This window comes from Rhamphochromis sp. 'chilingali' (assembly GCF_963969265.1).
Source record: "Rhamphochromis sp. 'chilingali' genome assembly, chromosome: 21".
In the NCBI taxonomy this organism is placed as follows: Eukaryota; Metazoa; Chordata; class Actinopteri; order Cichliformes; family Cichlidae; genus Rhamphochromis; species Rhamphochromis sp. 'chilingali'.
In genome coordinates, this window is record NC_137949.1 from 26,232,985 (window position 1) to 26,245,714 (window position 12,730).

General features: G+C 39.9%; 1 protein-coding gene across 1 annotated transcript in view; it reads right to left on the reverse strand.

Moving 5' to 3' along the window:
- Window positions 1–3: 3 nt before the first annotated feature.
- Window positions 4–12,730, reverse strand: part of begain (brain-enriched guanylate kinase-associated) — a 62,147-nt gene continuing 49,420 nt past the window's right edge. Inside the window, 2 exon segments of the mRNA XM_080870885.1 lie at window positions 4–5,781; window positions 10,118–10,201. Coding sequence (XP_080727011.1) covers window positions 4,240–5,781; window positions 10,118–10,201 — 1,626 coding nt within the window. The 3' untranslated portion in view covers window positions 4–4,239.

Sequence of the window (12,730 nt, forward strand, 5' to 3'; positions counted from 1 at the left end):
GAGTTCAAAGAGTGAACTATTGTTATGGGTTTTATCTAAAGTGGAAAAGTAGTCTAGCTGCACATATGCCCACAAAAACACCCCAGTGCTTTTATAGTCCTGCCTTTCACCCCAAATACAGCAGGGGATTTCATCATCACCGTAGTCTTTAAGGTTTTGTCAAAATAAAAATAAAAACATCTCTCCGGGTGGTTTTTAATCAGAAGTGTTTTTCATTCCACATTCTGCATACACATCACTTTTCTTATTCCCTTTTCTTCTCTCTGGCTCTGATATGACATTTCCTTTCACACTGCATCAAAGAAAGACAACCAGAGAACTAAAAAAATATGCCATCATCTGTCAAAGCATTGCCAAGTTCTCCCAGAGTCCTGCCAGTCAACAGCAGAGCATTGAAGTGCAGAAGCTTGTGATCTTTATTCAGTATATATAGTAGAAACATCCTTATCCTTGTTTATAGGGAAAAATCTAATGTGTAAATAGTTTCCCCTGTTTTGTAACGCCTATGCTTATTTTACCTCAGTTAATGATACAGAAAGCATCATTGTAGTTGTCTTTAAAAGGCCCCTAAATGATTTTTAAAGCAGTTTTTTTAATTAATCTGCATCTACATACATAGTCCACCGTAAGAATAAGAAGAAAGAATGCCATCCTGTGGAAAAACATACTGTTCCCTTACTACTTCCATAGGAAATAAAGTAGAAGCCAGGTGCTGTTAATCAGATGAGTTAATGATCAGGAAGTGCGACCACCTCAGTAAAAGCCCAAGAGCTACTACTAAAAGTGACATGGCAGCATGACGTCTGGCACAATGCTCTCTATAAAGATGGGACCAAAGTGGAGAAGTTTGGCTATAATGCAGAGCGCCATGTTTGGTGAAAACTAAAGAAAGCATATCAGCATGGTGGTGGAGGCGTAATGATTTGGGCTCGCTTTGCAGCCACTGGACCTGAGGAGCTTACAGTCAATGAGTCGACCAGTATTCTAGAGTCAAACAAGAAGCCATCTTTGTCAGATGACATACAAGCCATGCAACAATGATCCCAAGCATACCAGCACCAGAATGGCTGAAAAAGAAAAGAAGCAAGGTGTTGCAATGGCCCAGTCAAAGATTGAAAGATTGAAAGGCTGCAGTGGCACCTTAAGAGAACTGTCCTTAAATAAAAGCCTGCAGACCTTAAAGAGCGGAAGCAGTATTAATATATCAGTCCCTAACAATGAAGTGAGAGACTGATAAAGTTGCACAGAAAACTGTTATTTCAACTTATTGGTGCTAAAAGCGGTTCTGCAACTAAATGTGATAATTAAGCCGGTTAAGGATTTGTTATAAAAATTTAAAACGGTCCCCTACTGTGAACCACCAGATGGTGGTAGAATAAATTACCTAAAATAATATGCCTTGAAGTCTGCAATCAATTTCCCAACACACATCTTTATTAAGTAAATAAACATACAGCAAAAAATATAGAACCATGCATCAGACAGACAAACGTGACATTTAAACAACAGGCCTGTTATTCCTGGAACAGGGCTGGAGGTAGGACAGGACAGAACCACTTCAGCCTCGTCATTCAAGGTCAAAACATTCTATAAATATAACAACAACTTAAACTAGATAAAAATATTCATATTGTAACAACTGTGTATGAAGTATCTCCTTTTCTACGTTGCGCCCACAACAAAAATACCATTTATATTCTCATTTCCTCTGCACAGTGGTTAAATGTAATTTCAAACCTTTTTCACTGCTAAGACCTAAACAGTCTACCAAATAAGAGTAAAAAAAATGTCAGTGACCTGTATGGTGCAGTTTTAGCTTCACAAATATGACAATGTCAGAATATTTCAAACAGCCTTAAGCCGGTTCTCAGATGTGCGGGAGTGAGAGACGCATAGCTTTCGAAAATAAAATCTGTCAGTGATGATTTGAGGGCAAAGTTGAGCTTCCGTAAATTACCTTCTCTCTAGCGCTGTTCCTCTCGGCTCTGCAGAGCTACACAGACAGTAAGAAATCCTGGCGTGCATAGATGTTGGAACATTGTCATTTTGTACTCTTCTATACTGGAATAGCAAATGGTAGTATGATTGTTGGGCAGCAGGACAATCTCTCTGCAGTTGTTCATTTAACATAAGGCAGTATTTTATAATAAGGTCTTTGACACTTTCTATGTCTGTATATACACAAGCTTTGTCCATTTCACAGTGTTTACTGACCATGCTGGTTGAAAACAACACACTGACTGTACATGTTTGTGTTTAGTCACTCTTTACTACCTTTTCAGTGCACTTACCCATCCACCTTTTCTTGTGCATACGTTTCAGAACTTCCACCAAGGCCTGGACAATTTTCCAATTAACTCTCCCCTTAAAGTAGTAGAACCAACAGTGTCGTTTTGCTTTTGTGTATATAGTACCAAAAGTGTTAAAAGTTGGCACATCAGTAGAAATTTTTCAGAATTTCATGTCAGCAAAATCCAGTGATGATCAACATCGAAAAACGTGACTTAATCTGTCTCCTAAAACCTGTGTATGTATATATATTATCTGACAGGAAGAGCATACGCTGTAACAGTAGTGCATACATACAGTGACAATACAGCAGATATACAGTATGTACACAGTTGTTAGATGCTGTAAAGGAGACCTTTCTGTCCACTGGACAGGATTAAGGCAATTTCACAAGTGTCTTGGTTTTTACGGTAACCGCTGTGCAGTATGACTGCTGATGTCATCTTATTTTTGTACAAATATATGAAAAATTTCCAGTTGGGTAAAATGAATGACTTATACCTGCTGCTTTGTTTGAGTTATAGTACTGTGCAAAAGACATGAGCCACCCTTCTACTGACACCATTTCTGATTAGGCGTCAGTTTCCGGTGGATGGGTCAACGTAAAGCCCAGATGCATCTCCCAGGTCCCATGTAAGGTCTTTGGATTTTTTTTTTTGAAGTTGGTTCAATTGCTGTCAATGGGAATCATCTTGTTGATGCCAAAATACTATTTTTTTTAATCTGTCAGACTGTGTTATCGTTAGCATTTTTCATAGACTTACCTGAAAAAATGGGAACAAATGATCTGTTTTTTGCAACAGGCCTCTAGTAACAGAGTGCCTGAAAATATAATTTAAAATTGGTTCTGTGCTAAGTTGTCTGTTATGTGTCGACACAACACTGCTTCATCCCTTTTGTGAGATGCTTTTTTATTATCATTGAATGATTCGGTGAGGTAAAATAACTGGACTGAAAATGAATGAAAAAAGCAACTAAATGTCCAAAGAAAAACTTTGGAAGACCTTCAGAAAACCTAGAAAACTATTACTCAAAACAACATTTAAAAAAAATAACAAGAAAGAGACAAAACATAAAAAAAGGTGGCTGGAGACTTTTGCACAATACTGTACGTCTGTGTAATAGGTTTTACTGAATGGGTACCTGGTTATATTTGTGTATTTCCTCTCATAATAATTATTTAAAAATATATTTGTATATTTTATAGCTGACAAATGTAGGCAATTTAGGGTTCTTATTAAGAAGTGTGGGATTACTCTATTAGCTATATAAATCTTGCTATGAAATATCATATGGCCTTGAAATAAATATATATTATTTAAATCTCTTATTTAGCCAGTTGGAGAATATTTCCTTCTGGTAAGGGTTGCCTACAGATAATGTCTCTTTGAAAAACAGTTTAGCTGGAAATGTTTTTTCCACCTTATTCATATGCATTACACAACATGCATTTGTGTAAGTGAAAGTAAATTGTTTTAACAGTTTGCAGTCAGCGCAGCCTGCCTAAACCTAATGGATAACCTCTCGCAAACATGCAGAATTAAGTCACCTCATTAAACACACTTCATTTTCAGCACTTGTATATATTAGAGCAAGAATTAATGATCTTTTGCTGGTTTTACTAACAGTACTTAAAAAAAGAGTGAATAGCACAGTATCTTTGTGTTGTAGAGAGAATGTGGTTTTATCCTGGTGCCTCTAAATATCGCCATCACTTAAACAAAAACATACTGACTAGCATGTCTCAGGTCGATAAATACACTGACGTACAATAGAGAAAAAGGTTGCAGACTGCGTGAAACGTGCCGTGGCTAAGATACATAAAACAACATCGGAACACCCCATCACACCAAGTATGTTTGCTGCAGGGAGAGATACAGAACAGTACAGAAAGTTAGGACTCGTTATCATCGTCATCATCATGCATAAAATAAAAATCGCTTTCTCCACTCAGTTCAGCAGCGTACCGTATTGCTGTGCCTTGGTCAAACTGTCCTTTCTCGTCAGTCCTGTACTGCCAAACTTTTGGTATCTTGCAGAAGTCTTCTTTGGGAGCGCGGGGCCGATGCTGAGAGCAGAGCTGGAGCTCGGGCGGGGCCGGACGCTCGGCCTGGGGGTGGGGTAGTGTTGAAGACTTGAGGCTTCAAGTGAGCTTTGGTGTAAGGAATCAGCCGAACTATCTGCGCTCAGATTCACGTAGTCCTTCTTTGCGCTGCTTGCCGCTGTCGCTCCCCCGCTGCTCTCCTTGTCTTTAGAGCTCCCTGAGAGGAACAAACTGCTCTCAGAGTCCTGACTGTCATCCTTGGCTCTATACAGCACAGAAGTTTTCTCCTGCTTGCGATGCTCTTTTGGCTTGGGACTGCGGCTGGGAGAGGAGGAACTCATGGGAAAGCACTGCTCCAGCACCCGACTGTGGAAGACGTCATCTCCTTCTTGGAAGCTGCTGTAGAGAGACCCTTTGACTTTACTGGAGGGGCCCATGGCAAAGTGGCGTTCAGAGAAACTGTATGGAGAAACCCGCCCTGTAATGTTGCGATAAGAAGATGAGAAGGTGTTGATGTCTTCCACGCTGAGCTGTCTCCAGCGGCTGCTCAGGTCATCCTCGGAGACCTGGACATCACCCTGGCTGTCAAGGGTTCCTCCATGAGCCTGGCCCAGTCCAATTGTAGACCCCATGCTGTGAGAGGAGGCCAGACGAGGAGTGCTGGAGTGGAATGGTTCACTGAAACATGACGCTGTCCTTGTGTAGGCTGGTGAGGGGCCCTTCTGGGGGCTCCTTTGGGTTGCCATGTGCTGGATGCTGTGGGACTTGGGGAAGCTTGATCTGTCTTTATCATAGGAGGAAATACTTTTGTGCTCATAGTCTCCACTACTACCTTCTCGCCAGTCCATGTAGAGACCCTGGTGGGAAGAAGATAAGGTGCTGCTGCCAGTGTGCCCACATCCTCCACTAACTCCTCCCTTTTCATCTGATGCAAGACTAAAACTGGAGTAGGAACTGGACACTGGGAGACTCCCAGTGCCGAACTCATCGTGGTGACGGAAGGAGGATGGGGGTTCATGGTGGGAAAAACTTCCAGAGTGGAAAGCATCTTCATCGGGGTTGCTGTCAACAGAGTTCTGAGCGTGAAGCTGAAGCAGGCCAGTGCCATGAAGGTCGACACTTTGTCTGCGCTCGGTGTCCTGCCATCGTTCAGGACAGTAGAGCGCCGTGTCGCTGCAGTACAGGTCAGATGTCTTATAAGAAAGGCGCCGGTTCAGATGATCAGTGCTTCCTGTTCCTGTCAGAAAGTCTCCATCCTGTGCCTGCGGGCTGGGTGAACGCGTTACAGGGCAACTGCTTCCAGGCTCTGGCTTTTCCAGGACCTTGGCAATTATGGCTGTGGGCACAGCGTCTGGATAATTTGAGTGACACATTGCCATGGTGACGCCACTACTCTGATTATGTTTTTCCATGAGGGAACTGATGCGTTCCTGGAAATCCAGTGGCAGCTGAGGCATGGAAGAGAAATACAAAGAGAGACAAAAGAAGCTGGATAAAGACAGGAAACTACAACCCAAAACAGCAAAACAAATGTTTTTGAAAAGTTGTGACAGTTGCTGAGCTTGTATTCAGCAAAGCTCTTTAAAAATGAATAAGTTCTTCAAGAGCCTTTTTAGCTGAATACTGAATGTATTTTTAAATGCCATTTCTTACTTTTCTGTAGGTCTAGGTGCAAAAATTCTCCTTTGATTTAGACCAGTATATGTGTCTCAGGGGGGAAATGTTTACATTCTCATTCATCCATGCATGGTAGTATTGAGGGCAACTGGTCGTTTTTTTAGGTTTCTGAAGACTTTTGCCTCTCATCCAAGAGGCTTCTTCAGTTCTATTACAACTAGTGGAGGATCCAAGGTATTTAACCACTAGCAGGGGCTGTACCCTTGGAAGTGGCCCTAAGGGTTGGTGACCAACTATTAGTCATAAAAGTCATCACATGAAATAAGGTGTGAAGAAATGCTTATGAAGTAAAACCTGGTACTCTCCACCAGCCATTTGATAAATGAAACCTCTTAAATGAGAGGTGAATGTCTTCATGAACCTAAAGAAGTCGAGTTGGAGGTAGATGCCCTGTCTGACCTGAATTCCTCTCCTGATAACACAAAGAAACTGTGCTACCTTTAATAACTTTCTAAACAACCTTTATTTAGTTATGTGTTACAGAGTCCACAACTTAATTATACAGACATAAGTATTTCTTCTTTCCTTCCTGCTTTCTTCCATCTGTTTCTCAGCCTGTCATCTTTCTCCTTTTCTTGCTGTGTCTCTCTCTCTCTCACACACACACAGACACATAATCTCTTTGATTGGCTCCAGTTTGAGAAAAATGTTCCTGTCAATTACAGACTGGCTCTTTGTGCCTATTAAAGCTGGTCAGGGTCAGCAGGAACTGTTCCCGACACACTGAGCTCTCTTTCTACTCATCCCTTTCTTTATCCTTTCATCTTTCTCCTCTTGCACCACTGCCTTCTCAACCAAAAGACTCTCATTCCCCCCATCTCTCTTTTTTTTCTTTTAGTGTCTTTTTATTTCTCTTTCTACCATCAAACAACATTGGTTCCACAGGGAAGGGCTTAGATTCAAATTAAACCAGTTCTCTGGGTCTCCAGCTGGGTATTGGAAAAAAATAGATAAAATTCTGACTTAGCTTTGTTAAGAAATAGAAGCTCGCCTCGGCATAAAATAATCTGCATCTTTTAAGTCGGGGCTATTTTTAGCAGCTGTTGACTCTCCCAGAGGGAATAGAGATGGAAAGTAGGTGAGGCTGTGGGGGGAGAGTGCAAGATAATATACAGTGTGTGCTCCAAGTAAGTCAGCTCAGCATTAGTTGCTATCTGAGGCAGATCTTAATTAACAGTCACATAGTTGTGCAGTGTTAAGCAACGTGACAGTGAACACATCTGCAGGTCTTCTTTTATTACAATAAGTGGATTAATAGCATATCGTGGAGCTGGTTACTTAAAAGACTAGAAATTCACCCCTTGTTCCTAAACTCCATATTTCCTGCTTCACAATGGAGATAAAACATTTCAAATTAAATGTTAGTTTTACTAGCAATAAGACACACTCCATAGCTTCTTTAGTTAATCTTGGTAAATCTGTTACATATCTAAACTGGGGGAAATAGTTAAACTTAGCACCAAAAAAAGTACATTTGTGTTTGGTCAATTATTTCTTTGTTGTAACAATGTTTCTTGGCAATAAATCTCACACTGTTGTAAATCCTGTTTATTTTTCCTTAAATGGTGCCGAGAAAAATGTGAGAAAAATGCAGACTTAAGTATACGGGCTTGTCTGGCCAACAGCTTATTCTACTATTGACTCTTTTTTTGAGCTTCTGGTACCCCAGGCGCTGACAATCAGGTGCCTGATTAGTGTCACCTGTGAACTACAACGGTCAGCTGTTTTCAGATTAGGAGTGAGTCCTAGTACCACCACCAAATTGAAGGTCAGGGTCCATATAACAGGGAGTGTCAGAGACCAGCTGCAAAGTGGGCGTCCCACAGCATTGTGTGACGACGCTGGTAATGAGTATGAGAAGGTTTTCCAAGCTGTTGTGTATGTGTGTGGTTCTTCCACAAGCTACTGAGGCCCCTATTTATTAAATTAATAAATTGTTAAATTGTCAGACCTCCAATCCAATAAGTGACGCCAAACAAAAGTCAGTAGCAGACTGACACTTTGTTAATGATTTGAAGCAGTCAGGATTTTCACTATTTTAAGTACACGCCTGTAAGGTCCGCCTGCTCAGGAAACACATGCACAGACCTTTCCTAAGTTTGTCAGTGTACATTTAAATTATTTTAAATGTGTTCTTTAGTGGATATTCTGTCTTTCTCTATTAGAATGAAAAAAAAACAAAACAACAATTTTATTATTTATTTTGTTTATATTTAGCAGCGGAGCAGGTAATTGGACAGTAGTTCTTTAGTTTCATTGGGCAAACTAAGCCCTTAGGTCTCTTATTTCTAGAAGAATCTCTTGGCTGACAAAATCCCCCAAAGCAGAATTTTTACTGTTTCCAGCCAGCTTAGATCAAAACATGTCTAAATGTTACTCTAAATATGCACAGCAGCTATAGTGCTTCAAAACTGAGGCCAATACTACATGCTCCAGTCACAAACATATTCCCCAGCTGATGCCATTTAGAAGAGTGCAAATGAAAGAGAAGGCAATGTTTGTGGATTGAAGTGTAGCACTAATTACCCTCACTAATGCAGTACAGTATTGCCTGTGTTAATGCATGCAATACTAATGTACTTCTGTGAAAGATTCCTAGATGATTCATGTTTTCTATAGAAAAACATACTTGGCATGCATATTTAAGTTTAACAGCCATATCGGAATCAGTTTCTGGCAGCTATATGCAATTAGTGTTATTGCATTGTGGCTACAGTGCTGCTGTTCAGCAAAGATTAGATGAGCTCCCTATTAGCCAGTGGACTCAATTTCCTGCCCTAAAGTCCTAAATGTGTTTGTTTAAAGAAAAGCATAAAACATCCCCTTTTCAGAGTTTTAACAAGCTGAATTCATTATTGCTCTATTTCATTTATATCAATGGGTTTTTAGTGATGCAAGTAGTCTGTAGGTAGTGCTTCACTTAATTATGAGCCCAGGTCTACAGATTTTTTTCCCTTTCTTTTGTGCCTCAGGCACCTCAAGCCAGCCTTTCATTCATTTATTATGCACAGCTAAGATGCACACAGATGGTACTTCAGACAGCAGACCTTCATCAGTCTGAGAGGAGAGGCCATGAGCGCTGTGGCTCCTTCTTATTGTGAAAACCACTCAAGAAGGCTTTTAATGGTACACCAACACAATATCATAAACTTTGCTTCATTAGAAGAAAAATACATTTAATTTCCTCTTTATTAGTACAAGTAAATGAAACCATCTCAAGCTTACTCGTGGCTGATGTAGTTATGTCCATTAGCCTCAGAGCTGTATGTTGGATTTAAGCTGATGAGTTAAGGTTTCACACAATGCTTGGAAATGTTTTAATGCTTTAAACTAACATTATGTATTATTAGATGTTGGCAATAATATTTGTGAAAGAAAGGAGCTAATGCTGTTTGAAAGTAAATTTTGGTGGAGAAATCCCGACATGGCAGGAGTTACCAAAGTGTGTCCATAGTGTTAAGTAGAATACACTAAAGCAGCATCAGCAGTACGTTTCAAATGCTCGACTAGTGTGTCCTTGTATACTGAATTCAGATGTAGCACTTTCTAAAAGACTTTATTCAAGCAAAGCATTTTGTACAACATGCTGCTTGAATGAAAAATGAAAACTTAAACCGCATTAAATAATAAATAGTAAAGACCCAACTATGTTATTTTATTAATACACTTTATAAAGTTCTCAGATGTAAACACTGCAATTTCCTGCCGCTCGTCTAGACTAACCTTGTTTGGAGTGTAATTTAAATAAACAACCCATATGGAAAAGAAATAGTAAAAACTTATATGTGATTACTCATGAAAGTGGCCACTTTCTCATTACTTTCATACATTGTTTTAGTAAGTATCCAAAACATACAAGTTTCATTATATAATTTTTCAAGGGATCTTATATCTGTTTTCACTCTTATATGCTTTTCATACAAGTTTCACACAAGACAGATACAAACTTTATAAGATTTATATATATCTTTTCCATATGGGAAAACATCTTTGCTTAAATGGTCGGCGTCGAATTTTAAAGCTGAACTTTTTTTTTTTTTTTTTTACTGCCGCACAAACCTAAACCTGCACTGATGTAGCTGCAGCAGGCAGTGCTGGTGAGCTCACCTCAGACATCTTATGTGCTCTGTAGTGAGACTTGGAGCACTGCAGCAGCTGGGCTGCCAGATTGCAGTCTTTCCTGTACAGGTCCTGAAAAAAAAGCAAAAAGATTATTCCCATTCACTTAAAACACACACACACACACACACACACACACACACACACACACACACACACACACACACACACACACACACACACACACACACACAGGGTTTTCTTTGGCATCTTGATAACTAAAGCATGCTGTGAGTGAGGAGTGTTATGAGTTTAAACCATCCCTGAGTAAAACCTTTAATACGTTAGATTACAGCCTTCTAATTGTGCTTTATAATTATGGGAGATGTCTGAGGGGGGAATCAGGAGAGTGTGCAACAATACAGCTGAACATAAAAATATATGTTACCAAGAAGCATATATATGCATCTTGGTTACATAATTTCACTGGGTAGTTTGCAGAATCTTTACAATACCAGCAAACTTTTCTTTAGACATATCTGCCCTGTGCAGACTGTGCTAATTTTATTAGAGTTGTCTGAAACAGCACATTAACTTATCTGCACCTTCCAGCCAAGGAAGCAAGTACAGCATTATTCATCTCTTTACCCATGCTTTCTTTCTGAAAAGAATGGTTATTAAATTTTTGCTCAAATTTCAGAGCACCGTGAGGGTGGTCTACTGGCACAACAGATGCCTGGTTTCATTGTTTTCTTCGTTTACTGTGCATGCATGTGTTAGTGTGGGCGGTTAACTGGTTTTAGAAGGTTTTCTTTTCGTCTCCCTCCTCTGTTAAACCTGTCCACTTATAAAGGTCAGTTCATGCTGCACTGTAGCTTTCCTGTTGCTCTTTAATAGCACAACCCTGACATTTTCCCCCCATAACATCAAAGCCCTCTCTTTGACAGTCTCAACTCCCCCACCAGTTAACAGTGGCTGCTTTTTGAATCTTTTTTTCCCCTGTTTTGGTGAAAAGAGACATTTGAAGTCCCTGTAGTTTTTCGGGACAGTTCAAATAGACCTTTGAGACCTTTGGTGATGTCTTAGTTAATATGAACTGTGTGGTGTGTCTCTCCTGGGAGTGCCAGGTGACAGCTTTGTTGCTCCAGCTGGTTGTGAGGCAGACTTTGTGATGTCTTATGATCAGTTCTTTATGTACACTATATTAATAATCTCTGAATGTGTGAATTGAGTAGATTCTTTCCTTCAAGTTGTTGTGAAATTAGAGCCATTTACTTTCACAGTCATTATCTTTGTAGGTAATTTATTACATTTGAACAGTCTTTGGGGATCATCAACATCTTGATGCCCTCTTTTGCCTGTCAATGTGTAGGATATGTAACAACTTCTACAGTACTGTGCAAAAGTCTTGAGCCCCGCCTTATTTCTTTATGCTTTGCTTCTTAATAGACACACCTTTTTGTAATGTTTAAAGTGGTCCTGAAGTGTACTTCTCCAGGTTTCCTGAAGGTCTTTCAATTTTAGAAGAATATTTTTTGTTTTTTTAAGTCACTTGACACTGACCTATGAAGCATTCAAGCATAAAATACCCTAAGACAAGCCTAAGGCCTCAGTTCCTAATTTATAATTCAAGGGACAAACCAGCATTGTTTGCACATAACAGACAACTTAGTGTATTTGGACACTTTACTAGCAGCCTATTGCAAAAATACATAATTTGTTTCTATTTCTGTAGTTGGCTCTTTCAAAAATGCCAAGAGATAACACAGCTTGACACATAAATGATATTTTTACACCAACCACCAACCAAAAACCCTATCCACTGCAGATGAACAGGATCATGTCCTTAAATACCATGTATTTACCATGCTCGTGTATGTACCATGTACTATGTTAAAGCCTGTTAGAATTGTGAAAACTCAAGTTTTTTGCCTTATACTGTATTTCCATGTATGTTTGTACATTTTTTAATAAACTGCTGGACCTGTTTTCCATTTTCCTTGCAAAATATCAAGACATGAGGGGTAATTCAGGACAATTGCAAACTGCTGTAGATTAAACGGCTTCATCAGTTAAGTGTAAAGCAAACACACAATTCATTTGTAGTGTGTTTTGTGGCAGTGGGTCTCAGGCACTGTGACCCACTGACACAACTGTGAGGTTTTATTTTATTTCTTTGTGTTTTGAGCAGAAAATTTGACAGTTGATCTCCAGAGGAAATGTCTGCCTCACGGCTGGCACTGCTGGGACAAATTCTGAAACCTACTCAAAATGAACCTCGTCTCTAATCACCTCCGCTGGATGTTGGAGGGGAGGATTGTAAGAGGGCTCTATAGCTCAGAAGTGCTAAAAATTTGCCATAGAGCGGTAAGAGAAAATCTAACTCATCCTAGAGCCCCTCCACAAGAAAAAAACAGTAAAATCACTTCAAAGAAAAGCGAGGCACCAAATTTCCACATGCCGTTGAGCTCAGGTCTATGCAGCTGTGGATTCAACCTCTGCCAGCCCCGAGGATGCCCATTGATTTCAGTTCTATCACTATAAAACATCCAGTGGCTTAGAGTTAATTCCTCTATCTGCTGTGACACCTTGAAGCACAAATATTGAGGATGTTGCAGAAATACAGTGAGTGTGACTTCCAGTTTGACATGAGGAAGTGCT